Raw genomic sequence first — 13,473 nt, forward strand, 5'->3', positions numbered from 1 at the left:
GAAAAAATAATATATTATTTTTACAGTTTGTCTGAAGCAGATCAGACTGATGAAATAATAACAGGATAGCCAACTGATTAATCAATCAAAACTTTTCACTGATATCTGGCTACAGACTGATGACCGGGATTCCATGAATTAATCTTAGAGTTTCTAGTTCAGCTACTATCCACCAAATTAAAGAAATAATATTGGATAGTTTCTTCTTTGGGAAATTTCTCATTGCTAAAGATAGTTTTCATTTTTAGTCTTCACAAAAATCAGTGGTTAAGTATCTTAACTTCTCACCACAAGTTCCAAGTGCTGTCATGGATGCAGAACCTTACACTTCAGAACAAAATAGTTCTTTAATTTTTATCTATAACAACAGAAAAGAAGATGACAGGGTTTTTAGTATTTTGGAAATACTCTGCAAAATGAATGGGAATGACTCTTCTCCTATTCTCATACTTTAATTACTTACTTCATGTCTGTCTTCTCTGCCAGACCACAAATTCTGTAAGTGCAAGGACAATGTCTTTTTTCACTGTGTCTAATAACATGCACTGCACACAATAGATGCTTAATGACAGAATGAATAATAAATAACTAGCATTTGCATAGTGTAGTTACAACACACTTTTCTATACCCTCTCTCATGTGATCTTCAAAATAGCACTTATTCTGAGTTGACAGATGGGGAAGTAAAGGCTTGGGAAGATTTTTAGTAAAGGCTAGTAAAAAGAAGTACTCAGAATAAAATGCATGAGGTATAGCTGTCATCACTATTACCCTTTTCCCCCTCTAGAATATAGTTAAAAACTCAGGAGGAGAAAAGGAAGACAGTTACAGAATATTTTTTTCTAGAATTAAAACAAACAGGTATTGTACAGCATCTCCCAATTGCCATCATTCCTTTCTATTTTAAGTGATATATACTCAAATAAAATATTGTTTAGTTACCAGGAATAAAAGATTTGAACCCTATTCCCTTTAAGTCAATGGACCAATAAACAAAACCTTTTCCATATCATTAACTTATGAGTGAAAACTCCTCACGTATCCTGCTAAGTAAGAGTGCTTCTATTAATTTATTAAACTTCCACTCCACACTCATTTTGCAGTTCCTAAGTTTTGAAAGCAAAATCCACAACAAAGTCTCCAGGTTTTATCCAGAGTAACTGTTAAGGAGTTCTTGTTAGTAAAGAGAAGAGCCTGCCTTTTGTTCATAAAGGTAACGCTGAAATTGTAAACTGAAAACTAATCCCCAAAATGAATATAGCTGAAAGACAAAGACATAACACGGTTAAAACCATTTCAAGTAAAAGACAAAATCATATATTACCTTTTAAAATATAATAGTTTATAACCAACAGTATCCAATTCTTGGTCTAGATTACCTACCATAAATGTCTCTAAATACAGTTTAATGAAACTGCTCTTTTAAGCAATGATTCTAGAAAGCTAAAATATAATTAAATTCAGTGAGTGGGGCAATAATGTTGAATAATTAGTATTTTCTTTAAAACCTAATATATATTTGGTAAAAATATGAACAGTCATACCTCAACACTCATTAAATCTTTTATTATATATAATATATAAGTAAGCATGGGTCATTACTGCCCACTACACTGATCAGCTAAGCCTGTATGTCACGTGAAGGATTATTAAGGAAATGTAGAACTGATGAATGTTTTCACATAGAGTTTAATTATTTCTTTGACATGCAATTTTCTTTACAAGTCGTCCTGTTCTTCACAGTTAACGGTTCTGCTGTTGGCCGACTCAATGAAATTTTTTCTTCCCAGAATCCATTATAAGCACATTAACTCTTTATACTCTGAAAACTAGAATGTCACTTTTTAAAAACTGTTTTTATTTTATATGAAAAATACTTGAGAAACAACAGAAAATAAAAAATCACATATCCATTTGAAACAAAAAAGAGAAAGTCATACATGAAGTAACCTTTCTTCCCAAACTATTCATGCTTTCCAACCCCCTCTTCACTGTTACATGCTGGTACATGTCATTCTTAAATTTTTACCTACATTTAAAGATTCATTTCTATACCAACTTTCACACCTGCACATTTATCCTTCTTACTATAAACCTTTTATTAATGAGAAAGAATTGTGCCATACATTTTAGTATGCAACTTTTGAGTAATTCATTGAGGTGAAATTCCCATAACATAGAATTACCCATTTTCAAGTGAACAATTCAGTAGCGTTTAGTACATCTACAATGTTGTGCTACCACCACCCTAGTTAAAAGATACTTCTATCTACTTAAAAGATACTTCTGTCACTTCAAAGTAAAACCGCTTGCCTACTAACCAGTTTCTCCCTATTTCCTCCTCACCTAGTCCCAGGCAACTACCAGTTTGAATTTTGTCTCTATTCTAGGTATTTCATATAAATGACTCTGTGTGTGGCTTCTTTTACTTAAGAATAACGTTTTGAGGTTCGTGCACATTTTGGCATGTACTTTCATTCCTTTTTATGGCTGAATAATACCACGATTTACCTATTGAAGGACATTTGGGCTGTCTCCAGCAACTTTCTTTTTGCCCACAACAATATGTTACAGATACCTTCCCAAGTTAGGACATGCGGAAAGATCTTACTCTCTCCCTTTTTTGCAAAGGTATTTTTTAAATCCCTGATAACACATCATTTCACCTACCTTCATATTTTGGTATGCATCTCTAAGAACACTTTCTTACCTAACCATGATGCCATCATCACTCAATTATTAATGATTAAAAATAGATTTTTATGCTTACTAAAATAAGTCAGAGAAAGACAAATTCCATATGATATCACCTATATGTGGAATCGAAAAAATAAAACTAGTGAATATAACAAAAAAGAAACATACAGAGAACTAGTGCTTATCAATGGGGAGAGAGGTGTGGGGAGGAGCAAGATAGGGGTAGGGGATTAAGAGGTACAAACTACTATTACAAAATAAATAAGCTACAAGGATCTATTGTTCCACAGGGAATATAGCCAATATTTTATAATTATAAATGGAGTATAACCTTTAAAAATTGTGAATCATGATGTTGTACACCTGAAACTTACATATATCATATGTCAACTATACCTCAGTTTAAAAAAATACTGATTTTACTTGTTCTGTTTATAATTTGAGGTATTAACTAAAGTTACGTTCAACTATAGAGTTTAACTTAGTGATTTCCTGAATTCCATTTCTGTTTATGCTTTGAAACTATAGCGTTAGCTAACTTTTGCCTAGATGTTAAATCTTGCCTCTATTCCTCCAATCAAGAAATTTCTACCCAAATTAGGAAATATAAAAATATAACATATTTTACAATAATGATTTTTAGTCAAATTGTATGGAGGAAAAAACATGAGATTAATGAAGTAAAGATTACATTTATTTTGAACACTTAATTTTCCAAGGTTTTCTGAAATAATAAAGCACTGCTGCTAGTCATAATGGTGACCAGTGCTGCAGTATAATTAAGGAAATAGCAATATCTCATTAAAAGCTATTAATACTGTTATAATGGGTCAAAACAGGAAACTGGTCCAACCCGAAGTCCAAGACTCTGAAAACAATATCATATATTTATATACCACTTTATATTTTTCAAACGTTTTTACTTCTTAAAAAGGCACAATAAGCCGAATTACAAGGGAAAATATTGATAATTTTGTCCTATTAAAATTAAAATTTATATATTTAAAAATATCTACAAACATTCTAATGTAACTGATTTATGTAACAACCCAGAGAAGTAGGACCAACAGGCATTATTATCTCTATTCTACAGGTAAGACAACTGAGACTAACAAAGAATGCTATGTTTAATGTTAAACAATTGTAAAATAGCCAAGTCATTCAATAGTGTTAGTTAAGAACAGAAAAGAAAAACACTGATCCACCTAAATCATTTGTTATGATATGTGAATATTTAAAAATTTAAATGATAATAGTTAATATTCTAACAGAAAAACCTGGAAAATAATTGCCAATTTTATAGTATATAAATAAATTGGTATCTATAATCTGTTTCACTTTCTCCAAGAGGAAAAAAATTCAGAAGTTTTTTCTAAAAATTTATGAAAATAGTTCTTGAATAAGAATTTATCAGATAATTTGTTATTTCTTAACATATCCTAGTATGTAAGTACATATTTGAAGTCTCTGATATAGTAAATCATGTCTAATTTTGTTCTAAATGGTTAAAATAGTTGAAAGTAAGTTTTGCAAACATGTTTTAAAACTATGTCAATATTCAAAAAACAATTTAGTTTTAAAAGATATCTGCCTCAATTATAAAAAATTTTAAGTTGTAAAATTTACATTAGGTTAAAAGCTATGCCTGGTGCTAAAAAACTTTTTCCTAAGCATTTAAACAAGACATTTATAATGATGATATCTTTAAAGATATAAGAAGAGAGCAGGTCTCATCGTAAATTATGATTATATAGAAGATTCACTTTTAACTAGGAACAGACAGCTCAGAAGATTGACCAATAATAACTATAATTTATTAACATCAGTTTTCTAGTTGATGTTCACCATAATTGGTAGTTTAGAAGATTTTACTCAATATTCACAACATTAAAACAACAATAACAACAGGGGAATAAAAAGGAAGAAAGGAAGAAAAAAGGAAGGAAAGAGACTTAGTGCTGCTTGATACTGTCACTGGAAATCTTACCAAAGACTGAACGGGAAAGGGGCCTTAAAACATTTATACCCCATAAGGTTCCTAAGAAATGTATCTGAGGCACACTGGCAGGGCAGTATGAAGTGACTTCTACTGCCACTGGCCATATTGTACCTGTTCTGTGGATAATTAGAGTCCTTCAGTTTCCAAAGCTGTCAATCTGGCACCTTTCACGAGCACTATATTCACTTTAAATAAAACAAACAAAACAAAACAAAATTTATAATTCAAGAACAAAAGAACTTAAAAACAAAAACTGCAATTGAAGCAACTTTATAGTTGTGATATAAACCAAAAAATAAACAAGTGAAAATATCAATGATATTTATAATTTTAAGATTCTTTGTTCAAACTCTCTATCACAACTTTATAAAGTTTAAGCCAGACAGTTTAGGTACTTTTATAGTACACATGTAAACACTTATATTTAAAAATTTCTTCCTTGTATCAGTGTTGAAAGTCTTGTATTACTTCATCTCAGTATTCAAATAGGTTTATAAAACTACGTTTTACTACAGATTCCATACACTCCCAGTACTGTGTCCTAAAATGTCTGGATGGCTACTAGAAAAAAACAGGAAAAATCTCTGCTCACAATTATTAAAAATAAAACAATTTACAAATATGGACCATACCTGCAGTTGACCGTTTAATGAACTCAAGTCTTCTGCTTTCTTTTCTAAAGACTGAACCCAGACTTTCCTTTTCTGTCGGCATCTTGAAGCTGCTGCTCTATTTCGTTCCAGAAACTTCCTCCTTTTTTCATCAGGATCTTCATTAGCTGCTCTTCTTCGACGACCAGTTGTATTTTGGGTCTGTGGAGTTGTGTGAGCTGGAGAAGCCTGTAATAAACACAAATGAAAGACTTTTACATTTGTACCTAGTGATTAAATTAACATAGGCAATAAAGGGTGGCAAAGGTGAGAGCCATTAACTTTGTTTTCTAAGTCTCATTGTGTACATCAACATTTTGGAGCAAAGTGAAAATCACCCTGTGGTTTAACAAATCCCCTGAAATAAATGAGCATTGTTAAAACAAGTATTACAGTGAATGTATTCTTTAAAATTTGTATATTTTTTTATATAGAAATATGAAGAAATTAAAATGCAATACAAATGATCATGTATAGATCTTGTATTTTTCCACATGTACAGTTAAGCAGACATTATGGTATTATTCAATCTTTTGAAAATTATTAAAGTACAAAAAAATTACTTATTTAAATTCACTATGGGAAACCATGTTTTCTATGCTATTTTTGAAATAAAAATAGCACTAAATATGTAAATTTTCTTTAAAAATTGATTTCTCTAAATGAAGAAGCTGAAAGTATGTACATATTTTAGTGTATTCAGCTTTTCTTCAATTTTTGAATTTGGGATCAGGTTCATGTAATTATTAACGATTATTTTCCTGGTGGGTAGAATCCTACAGGAATTTACAATTTTCATTTTAATTGGTCTCCCTGCCCTACAACAGATCAGTCTGGTTATCTTACATCAGCCAGAGACAGAAATCTTCAGTCTAGTGTTAGGACTATAGAACAATAAGTAGCTTCAAGCCCTGCACAAATCCCCAAACTGTGCCACAGAACACCTGAATGAGGGAGACAGGAAATGAACCCTTAGAAGTATTGCAAAAGAAACAGTACTTTGTGGCCATGGGCACATGATACAAAGAAGCAGCCTGAAAACCAATCTTTTACCTCTAATTAATGACATTTTAAAATGATGTGAACAAATAAAAACTTCTATCTTCTCTTAATCTATACAATAAGCAAGAATCTTAAAAGCTTAAGAGAAGTTCTGCAGGGAAATAACCTTAAATATTAGTTCTCAGTCTACAAACTCAAAAAAATCAAAGTTATCATTCCTTTTCTAAATAATCAGCATTAAAAATTATGAGGGTTATTTCATTTATACTATATTTTAATTATAATTAAGATCAACTATTAAATTAGATTGTTTCTTTTACCTACATAATTGCAAGTTTATCTTTTAGGAAAACATTTCTATAGCTTGCTTCAAGAATGGCAACTTTCAAATATTTTCTTTTCTTTACCCTCTTTAACCAACTGATAATAGCAGGTTTTAAAATTTTACTCATTTGGCTGAATAGGAGTGAACAGGTTTTTGTTTTTGTTTTTGTTTTTGTTTTTAAGTGACAACTATTACAGCAAAGGCTAATCACAAGTATTGTAAGTAGAAATCAGAGTTACTTCTGTGTATTTTTACCCCTAACAAGAATTTGAGACTACTTAGGAGCATTTATTCATCTTTCTATCCCTACTTCCATTGATTCATTCATTCCACTTCACTTAAAAAAAATACAGAACTATTCTTGTGATACAGCAGTTCTGCCCTCATAGAGCTTCATTCCAATATAATAGAATATAAAGATACAAATAAAAACTAGATCTAGGGAAACTATAGTTAGTATAAGAAAACAAATTACATTCATTTATTTCCTTTTTAAATAAACTTTTAAGATTGTAAAAACCATACTGAGCTTGCAGACCATACAAAGAAACAGCCATAAGGTGCATTTGGCTCATAAGCCACTTTGCTTAACCCCTAAATTATGACATTAGAACACGTTCACTTTTCCTCTCTTTTGGCCCTAGGTAAAGTTGCTCAGTGGATGACAACCACAACTACCTTCCATTTTATCTTATGTTTCACAAAGATAAAATATGGTTATCTAAATACTAATGCTTAGGAGGCAGTCTAAAACTTGCTAGTATTAGTTAAGTAGAGAAGATAAAAGGTCTAAGTAGAGCTCTGAAACATTTAACAGAAATACAGTAACCCTTTACTGTAGAAATATACTGCAGACACATAGAAATATCAATCATCTAATAGGCAGTCACAAATTGGAGGTGAGAAGGGCCTCTAGTATAAACAGCTGCCATAAAGCTTATCTGCTCCTTTGGTGATGTTTCACAAATGTTAATACAAGAATCGTTTGACTTATGTTAGTAATGTAATGCATTATGTACGTTACTTGTTGAATCAACAGAAAAAAAATCAACGGAATAAAACTTTTCTCTAAAAAGTATTGATGATATTGTGCCATATCAAACCAACATATCCACAGAAACATTTACAGGCAGTAACAATTGCCTATTTTTATTTATTTTGAATGAATACTTTTACACTGAACTACATTTTCCTTAAGGCTTTTGATGTACTTTCTGAATAACAGTATAACCAGAAAAAAATTTCTCAAAGCATATAAAGTAGTCATTTAAGTTACATTGTGTTTATTTTTTTTTTTTTTAAGGATAAATGAGTGTTGAATGAAAAAAGCAACACACATACCGGAGTTTCTGTAGTGGATGTGGCTGGCTGTTGTAATGACTGTGGTCGAGATTCCTCTGATTGAGTCCTAACCAATCCACTACCATGACCTTTGACAGTATCACCATTGGTAACTGGAGGATGTTGCTGGGTCAAAGCAGCTTTTAATCGCTGAAATGCAAACATCAATTTAAAAAAAGGTCCCTGCTTTTCACCCAAATCCAACTCCCAACATACTGTTTTGTTAACCAAAAGAGCTATTTGTTAAGAAATACATAAATACATTAGGCTTGAAAAACTAGTTTTCATTTATCATATTCTATTGCATTCCTAAGGTCATAATAAATATCAGTAAGACAAATAACAGGACCTTTGGAAAGCCTGAGTCATTTTTGTCTAGTACTACTAGGGGGTTCTATACTTAGCTATTCCTTTATCAATTTAGAGAAGAGTGAAAAATAAAAACACTGTTCCCTGAAAATAACTAGATTTGTTCAGATAAAATAAGCAATACAAGTTAATTACATAGATTTCACCTATTTTTCTTCCATCCCAGTCCTATATCTCATATCCCAGTCTTCTCAAGCTCTACCTAGAGTCTTAGACCAAATATCTTATTTTACAGATTTGAGCCCATTTGATCTCTTGGTTGCAGGTTTGATGTCAGTGCTTACTTGGACAATGACCTGATGTTGCATTTTTTAGGCCACCATACTGACTGTCAGACTGAACCTCCTCCTAGAACTTACAGCTGGGTTTGTGTCCCTTAGGTCTTCCCTGTTTCCAGGAAGCAGACCTGGTTCCACGTTTATTGCTTCCACTGTCTTCCATTTTGCCACTTACACGAACTGCACTTAATCCGCTGTCAGAGTATGGCAGATCTACTGTTAGAATGAGGTCCCAGAAATTTATGGCTACTTCTTTTAAAAAAAGCACAATTTGAGTAAAGCTTATTATTCTGTCAGCAAAAATGTGTCAGATTATGAGTTATCTTATCTCCCCAACTAGACAGTAAGCTCTTTAAGAGCAGAGGTTGCCTTATATTTCTTTGCATTCCTTTCAGTAACTGGTACATTGACTTGCTGCATAGGTGAATAAAATATATTTGCTAATTGACAGAAATTGGTTTCTTTGAAAATGGCACATGTGATCTTTGGGGTAGTCTTATTGTTATGATCTCTAAATATGAAATAATTAGTACAAGATAATCCTATTATAGTATCTTAGCAATGAAAGGGACCTCAGGGACCTGAGAGACCTGGGGTTATTATTGTTGATACTGTTCTTAATAACTCAGACATAGTTTTTCAATTCAAAATGAAGTTTTATCACAAAATTTGATGCAGAGATATGTCATGACATTTTCTTAAGATCCACACACAAGTGCATATGTCGGGGGAGGGAGGTTACAAATACTGATATGAGAACTGTGTTGCAGTCTACTCAGTGCTTCCCACACTACCTAGGAGTAAATAACTGCCTTGGTATTACATGTTAAAAATAGATTCTTGGCAACCTTTCCTCTCTTCTTTCCCTGGAAATAGCAGAAAAGGGCAGATAATAGAGAAGAGCTTCAGAAAAAGTACCCCAAATGATTCTAGTACAATTGTTTTCATTCACTCCAACTAAGAGCAAATTAGAAAATTTGTAATTTCTTTATTTTCATCTGTGAATATCTTACTATCTATAACTGATCCAGATCCCTTAAAAACTGAAGCATATATTAAAAGACCACTAAAATTTCCACTGAAGCAATAATTATAACTAGACAAATGTCAGTGTACATTTTCTACTGCTAATCATTGTAGATTCTGGGTATGATTTTAAAAACAAAGTAGTGTAAATGTTTTACTGAGGTGTAAGTTACATACAGTAAAATGAACTCTTTTAGTGTACAGTTCTGAGTTTTAACAAGCACATACAGTTGTTCAATTATCCCTTACAGTCAGTTCTATTACCCCCCAAATTCCCTCATGCTCCTTTCCTATCATACTCCTCCCACGCACAGCCCCTGAAAACCATTACTCTGTTTTCTGATCCCCCAGATTTTTCCTTTTCCAGAATATCATATAAATGGAATCATACAGTGTATAGCCTTGTGAACCTGGCTTCTTTCTTTCAGCATAATGTACCTGCTATCCATCCCTGTTGTGTTACTAGTAGTTTTTCAATGAGTTTCTAAGAGACAGTATTCCTATTTTACTGACTTTACAGACCCTGAATATTTGACAGATCATTTGCTCACAGTCACAGAGCCATTAAGCTAATTCAAATCCTGGATTTGAACCTGAGCTCCTTGTTTTCAAAGCGCACAATTTTACCATGGCATCATGTTACATATATTATCCTACCTGCCCCCCCGCCCCAAAGGGGAAAGATCAAGAAACATAATCTGAGTCTGGATGACTTGATGATTCAAAAGACAACCACGAAGGATTCAGAATGCCAAGTCTGATACAGCAACTGCTAAAGCCAAAGCCATATCACCCCAGGATCAGGTATGTTTTCCCCCTCCTTTCTGGCAGAGTACTTCTTTATGAATTGCAAATAGCACCACAATATGTAAAGTTCTAATATCTTCACTGATTAGTATATATAATGTACACAGCTAAGAAGATGCCTTACGTTCAGAATTTAACTCTGCCTCAAACTATCTGTGTGACTTTGAACAAATCATTTAATCTTTCAGTCTAAATTTCCTTATCTGTAAAACTGGAAACAATGATAATTTCCTTGCAGGGTTGAGGTAAAGATTAAATATAACATGCAAAATTTCCTGACTCATAAAAGGATTTCTCAAATATCAGCTTCTTTATCCTATTTTTTTCAAAAATAGCTACTGAGGCCTCTATTTTCTTAGCATGGGTGTTGGGGTGAGGACACCAAAGAATCAGGAGAGTTCCCATATTTTTTAAGAACTTAAAAAAAATTTTATGAGGGGGAAGTATAATTAGGTTTATTCATTTATTTTTATGTTTGGAGGAGGTACTGGGGATTGAACCCAGGATCTCATGCATGTTAAGCATGTGCTCTACCACTTGAGCTATACACCCTCCCCACCAAGTTCCTATACTTTTGTATTTTTAAAATATACTTAGAAAAAAAAAAAGTACTTAGGGGTCATCTTAAATATTGGTTTAACCTGAGATATATTTTATTATGGAAAATATGATCTCAAGACCACATGATACAGTGCATCTTTCAGGATCTGGATAAGATTCCCGGCTCCTTCCTTTTTTTCTTCCTTCTTTTTTAAAGCAGAAATAACCATATTAGCAGCTAATACACAAAACTGGGACACTCATAACTGATGGAATAATGTGGAAGTGAATGTATTAAAACTAATTAGATGGGTGACCAAAGTAGTAGCTGGCTGTAATCAAGTAGGAATACTTAGGCTAAATGGTCAAAGAACCAAAAGTAAAAAAGACAGGAATTTGAAAGTGTTGGTCGTATAAATAGAAGGAAGAGAATCTGGAGAGGTGGTCAGTTTGCATAATTATAGCTTTTAAAAACAGAATGTGAGATATCAACATATAATGAACAGTATCCAGTCTATAGTGTTAGGTTAAGGCCTTCATTTCTGAATATGAAATGTGTATAATATAAGTATCAGCTGAGATGTGAAGCTTGGTAAATTATGTGTTGGTAAAACATTTTTAAATCCTTAGGTAGAAAACATCATAGAACTGAAGAGCATTTAAAGTTTTATAGTGAAGAGCTTAACTCTTGGAATTAATGAAATACAGTAACTGCACATAGGGGAGTCTGAAGTACATAAACATCACTCTCTTGAATAATCTTTAGTAGGGCAAGTTACTACCTTACAGAGCACTTAAAAGCAGCATCAGTATTCATTCATTATCCTCTCTTGACTGCCCTAGGGTATACAGTACTCATCCAGTGAGGAAGCTCTAATGTTTGCTCCATGCTGTTACATTGATTACAATGGGTCTAACTTGGAAAGTGTGCCACTGGGTACAAAATGAAAAAAAGATTTTCAAGGGTTAATTAACACAGCTCCGAACTGCAGATTTTTCTTTTTTTAAATAGCAACAAAAATACATGTATGCTAAAAAAAATTACAATGGGTTAGGTGGAAAAGTCACTAAATACGGTTCATATAAATTTTACAACTAATATAAGGATACCTATAATCCACCTATATACATTTGTTAGAGACATTTTAAAGAAGGGCAACTATTTTGTCCAAAAAATTAATGAAAACATAAATAAATACAATGGATATTTATTTTACAATGGAATTTTGGAGCTAATTAATTAGTCTAATTATCATCTTACAGATAAAGAAGCTAAGGCCCAAAAAGTGAAGTTACTTCCTAGAATCAAAGAGTGAGTTAGAAGCAGAGCTAGGACTAGGAATTCTGTCTGTTGACTCCTACTACATTGAGCAAACATTTTAAACAGAAGTTTTGCCAAACTAGGGTTTTTGTCTTATATTAAGCATTCTAAGTGTATTTTAGTAATCATTAAGGAAAGTATTAGACATTGGTCAGTCTATTTATTACTAAGATCAAAATTTCTCAATAGAGAAATCTAATACAAGTAAATAAAAATTGATTACTCAGAGAAATTAAATAAGCTTTAACAGGTCTATATTTTCTAACATGTACAATAAAACCCAGGCATAACTGTAATTTTAAATTAAAGGTATGAATGTTTGAAAGTCTTCATTGCTATATTTCTAAGCAGACCAGTGTCTCAGTATTTAGAGAGAAATTTTAGCCTCATAAAACTCAACTACTATATTGAAAACTTTTTTCCTTAGGAAGACATAGACTGTGTCAATTAATTAAAGAGAGAATAGCTTGTCGTGCTGACCAATCTGACATTCATTTAAAGAGGTAATCTGCTAAAAATAATTTGCTATTCAAATTCTGTTATATGTTGTACCCTTGAAAACAAATTTTATCACATCTGTCAGAACTTGGTAGGAAGAAACTACTCTATCACAGTTCAAAGAAAAAAACATAATGTTCTCTAGAAACAATTTATGAAAAAGTCAGACCCATATTTCATATGTGCCACAAAAGCTCATCAGAGTAATAACCCTCCCTCTCCTGGGTGTTATCCTACCATCTGCTGCTCTATTACTTATCTTTATTTTGCAACTAATTAACAGCATAATCTTCTAAATTCAGCAAGTTAATTATCATTATTGTGGTCTTTGCAGCATCATCAGTCCTTATGAAGTCTTGTCTCCCCACCCCCAGAGAACATATGAAAATGAAGTAGGTTGGGAGAGAGTCTGTTTCTTTGGAGTGGGCTCATTAGGTGTTTGCTGATTAGCTGGGCATGCAGAGGCAGGTCAGAAGAATTCTGCTGAACATGAGGTTCCATGCAGGGCCCAACTAAGTTAATGTAGGTTTCTGAACATTTGCCAATATGCCCTCTGTCAGCTCTCAGTAGAAACCCCCTGCAGAAAACCTACTGGCTACCCACTGTGTGCAAAGATATCT

General features: G+C 32.6%; 1 protein-coding gene and 1 non-coding gene across 3 annotated transcripts in view; both read right to left on the bottom strand.

Annotated features, from left to right (window-relative positions):
• ATF2 (activating transcription factor 2) overlaps positions 1–13,473 on the bottom strand; it is a 72,526-nt gene that overhangs the window by 13,033 nt on the left and 46,020 nt on the right. The window contains exons 11-13 of one of the 2 annotated variants that reach the window (XR_004319950.1): positions 8,015–8,164; positions 5,329–5,535; positions 4,808–4,881 (exon numbers count right to left, since the gene is read on the bottom strand). Coding sequence is in view for 1 of the 2 variants with exons in the window: in XM_014568385.2 (XP_014423871.1) it covers positions 5,329–5,535; positions 8,015–8,164 (357 nt within the window). In the remaining variant the exon portion in view is untranslated. The remainder of the gene's footprint in view (positions 1–4,807; positions 4,882–5,328; positions 5,536–8,014; positions 8,165–13,473) is intronic. The other variant, XM_014568385.2, reaches the window with a different exon arrangement.
• On the bottom strand, positions 10,974–11,046 carry TRNAV-AAC. Its single transcript has one exon. It is a non-coding gene; the product is annotated as a tRNA-Val (tRNA).

This window comes from Camelus ferus, chromosome 5 (genome assembly GCF_009834535.1).
Source record: "Camelus ferus isolate YT-003-E chromosome 5, BCGSAC_Cfer_1.0, whole genome shotgun sequence".
In the NCBI taxonomy this organism is placed as follows: domain Eukaryota; kingdom Metazoa; phylum Chordata; class Mammalia; order Artiodactyla; family Camelidae; genus Camelus; species Camelus ferus.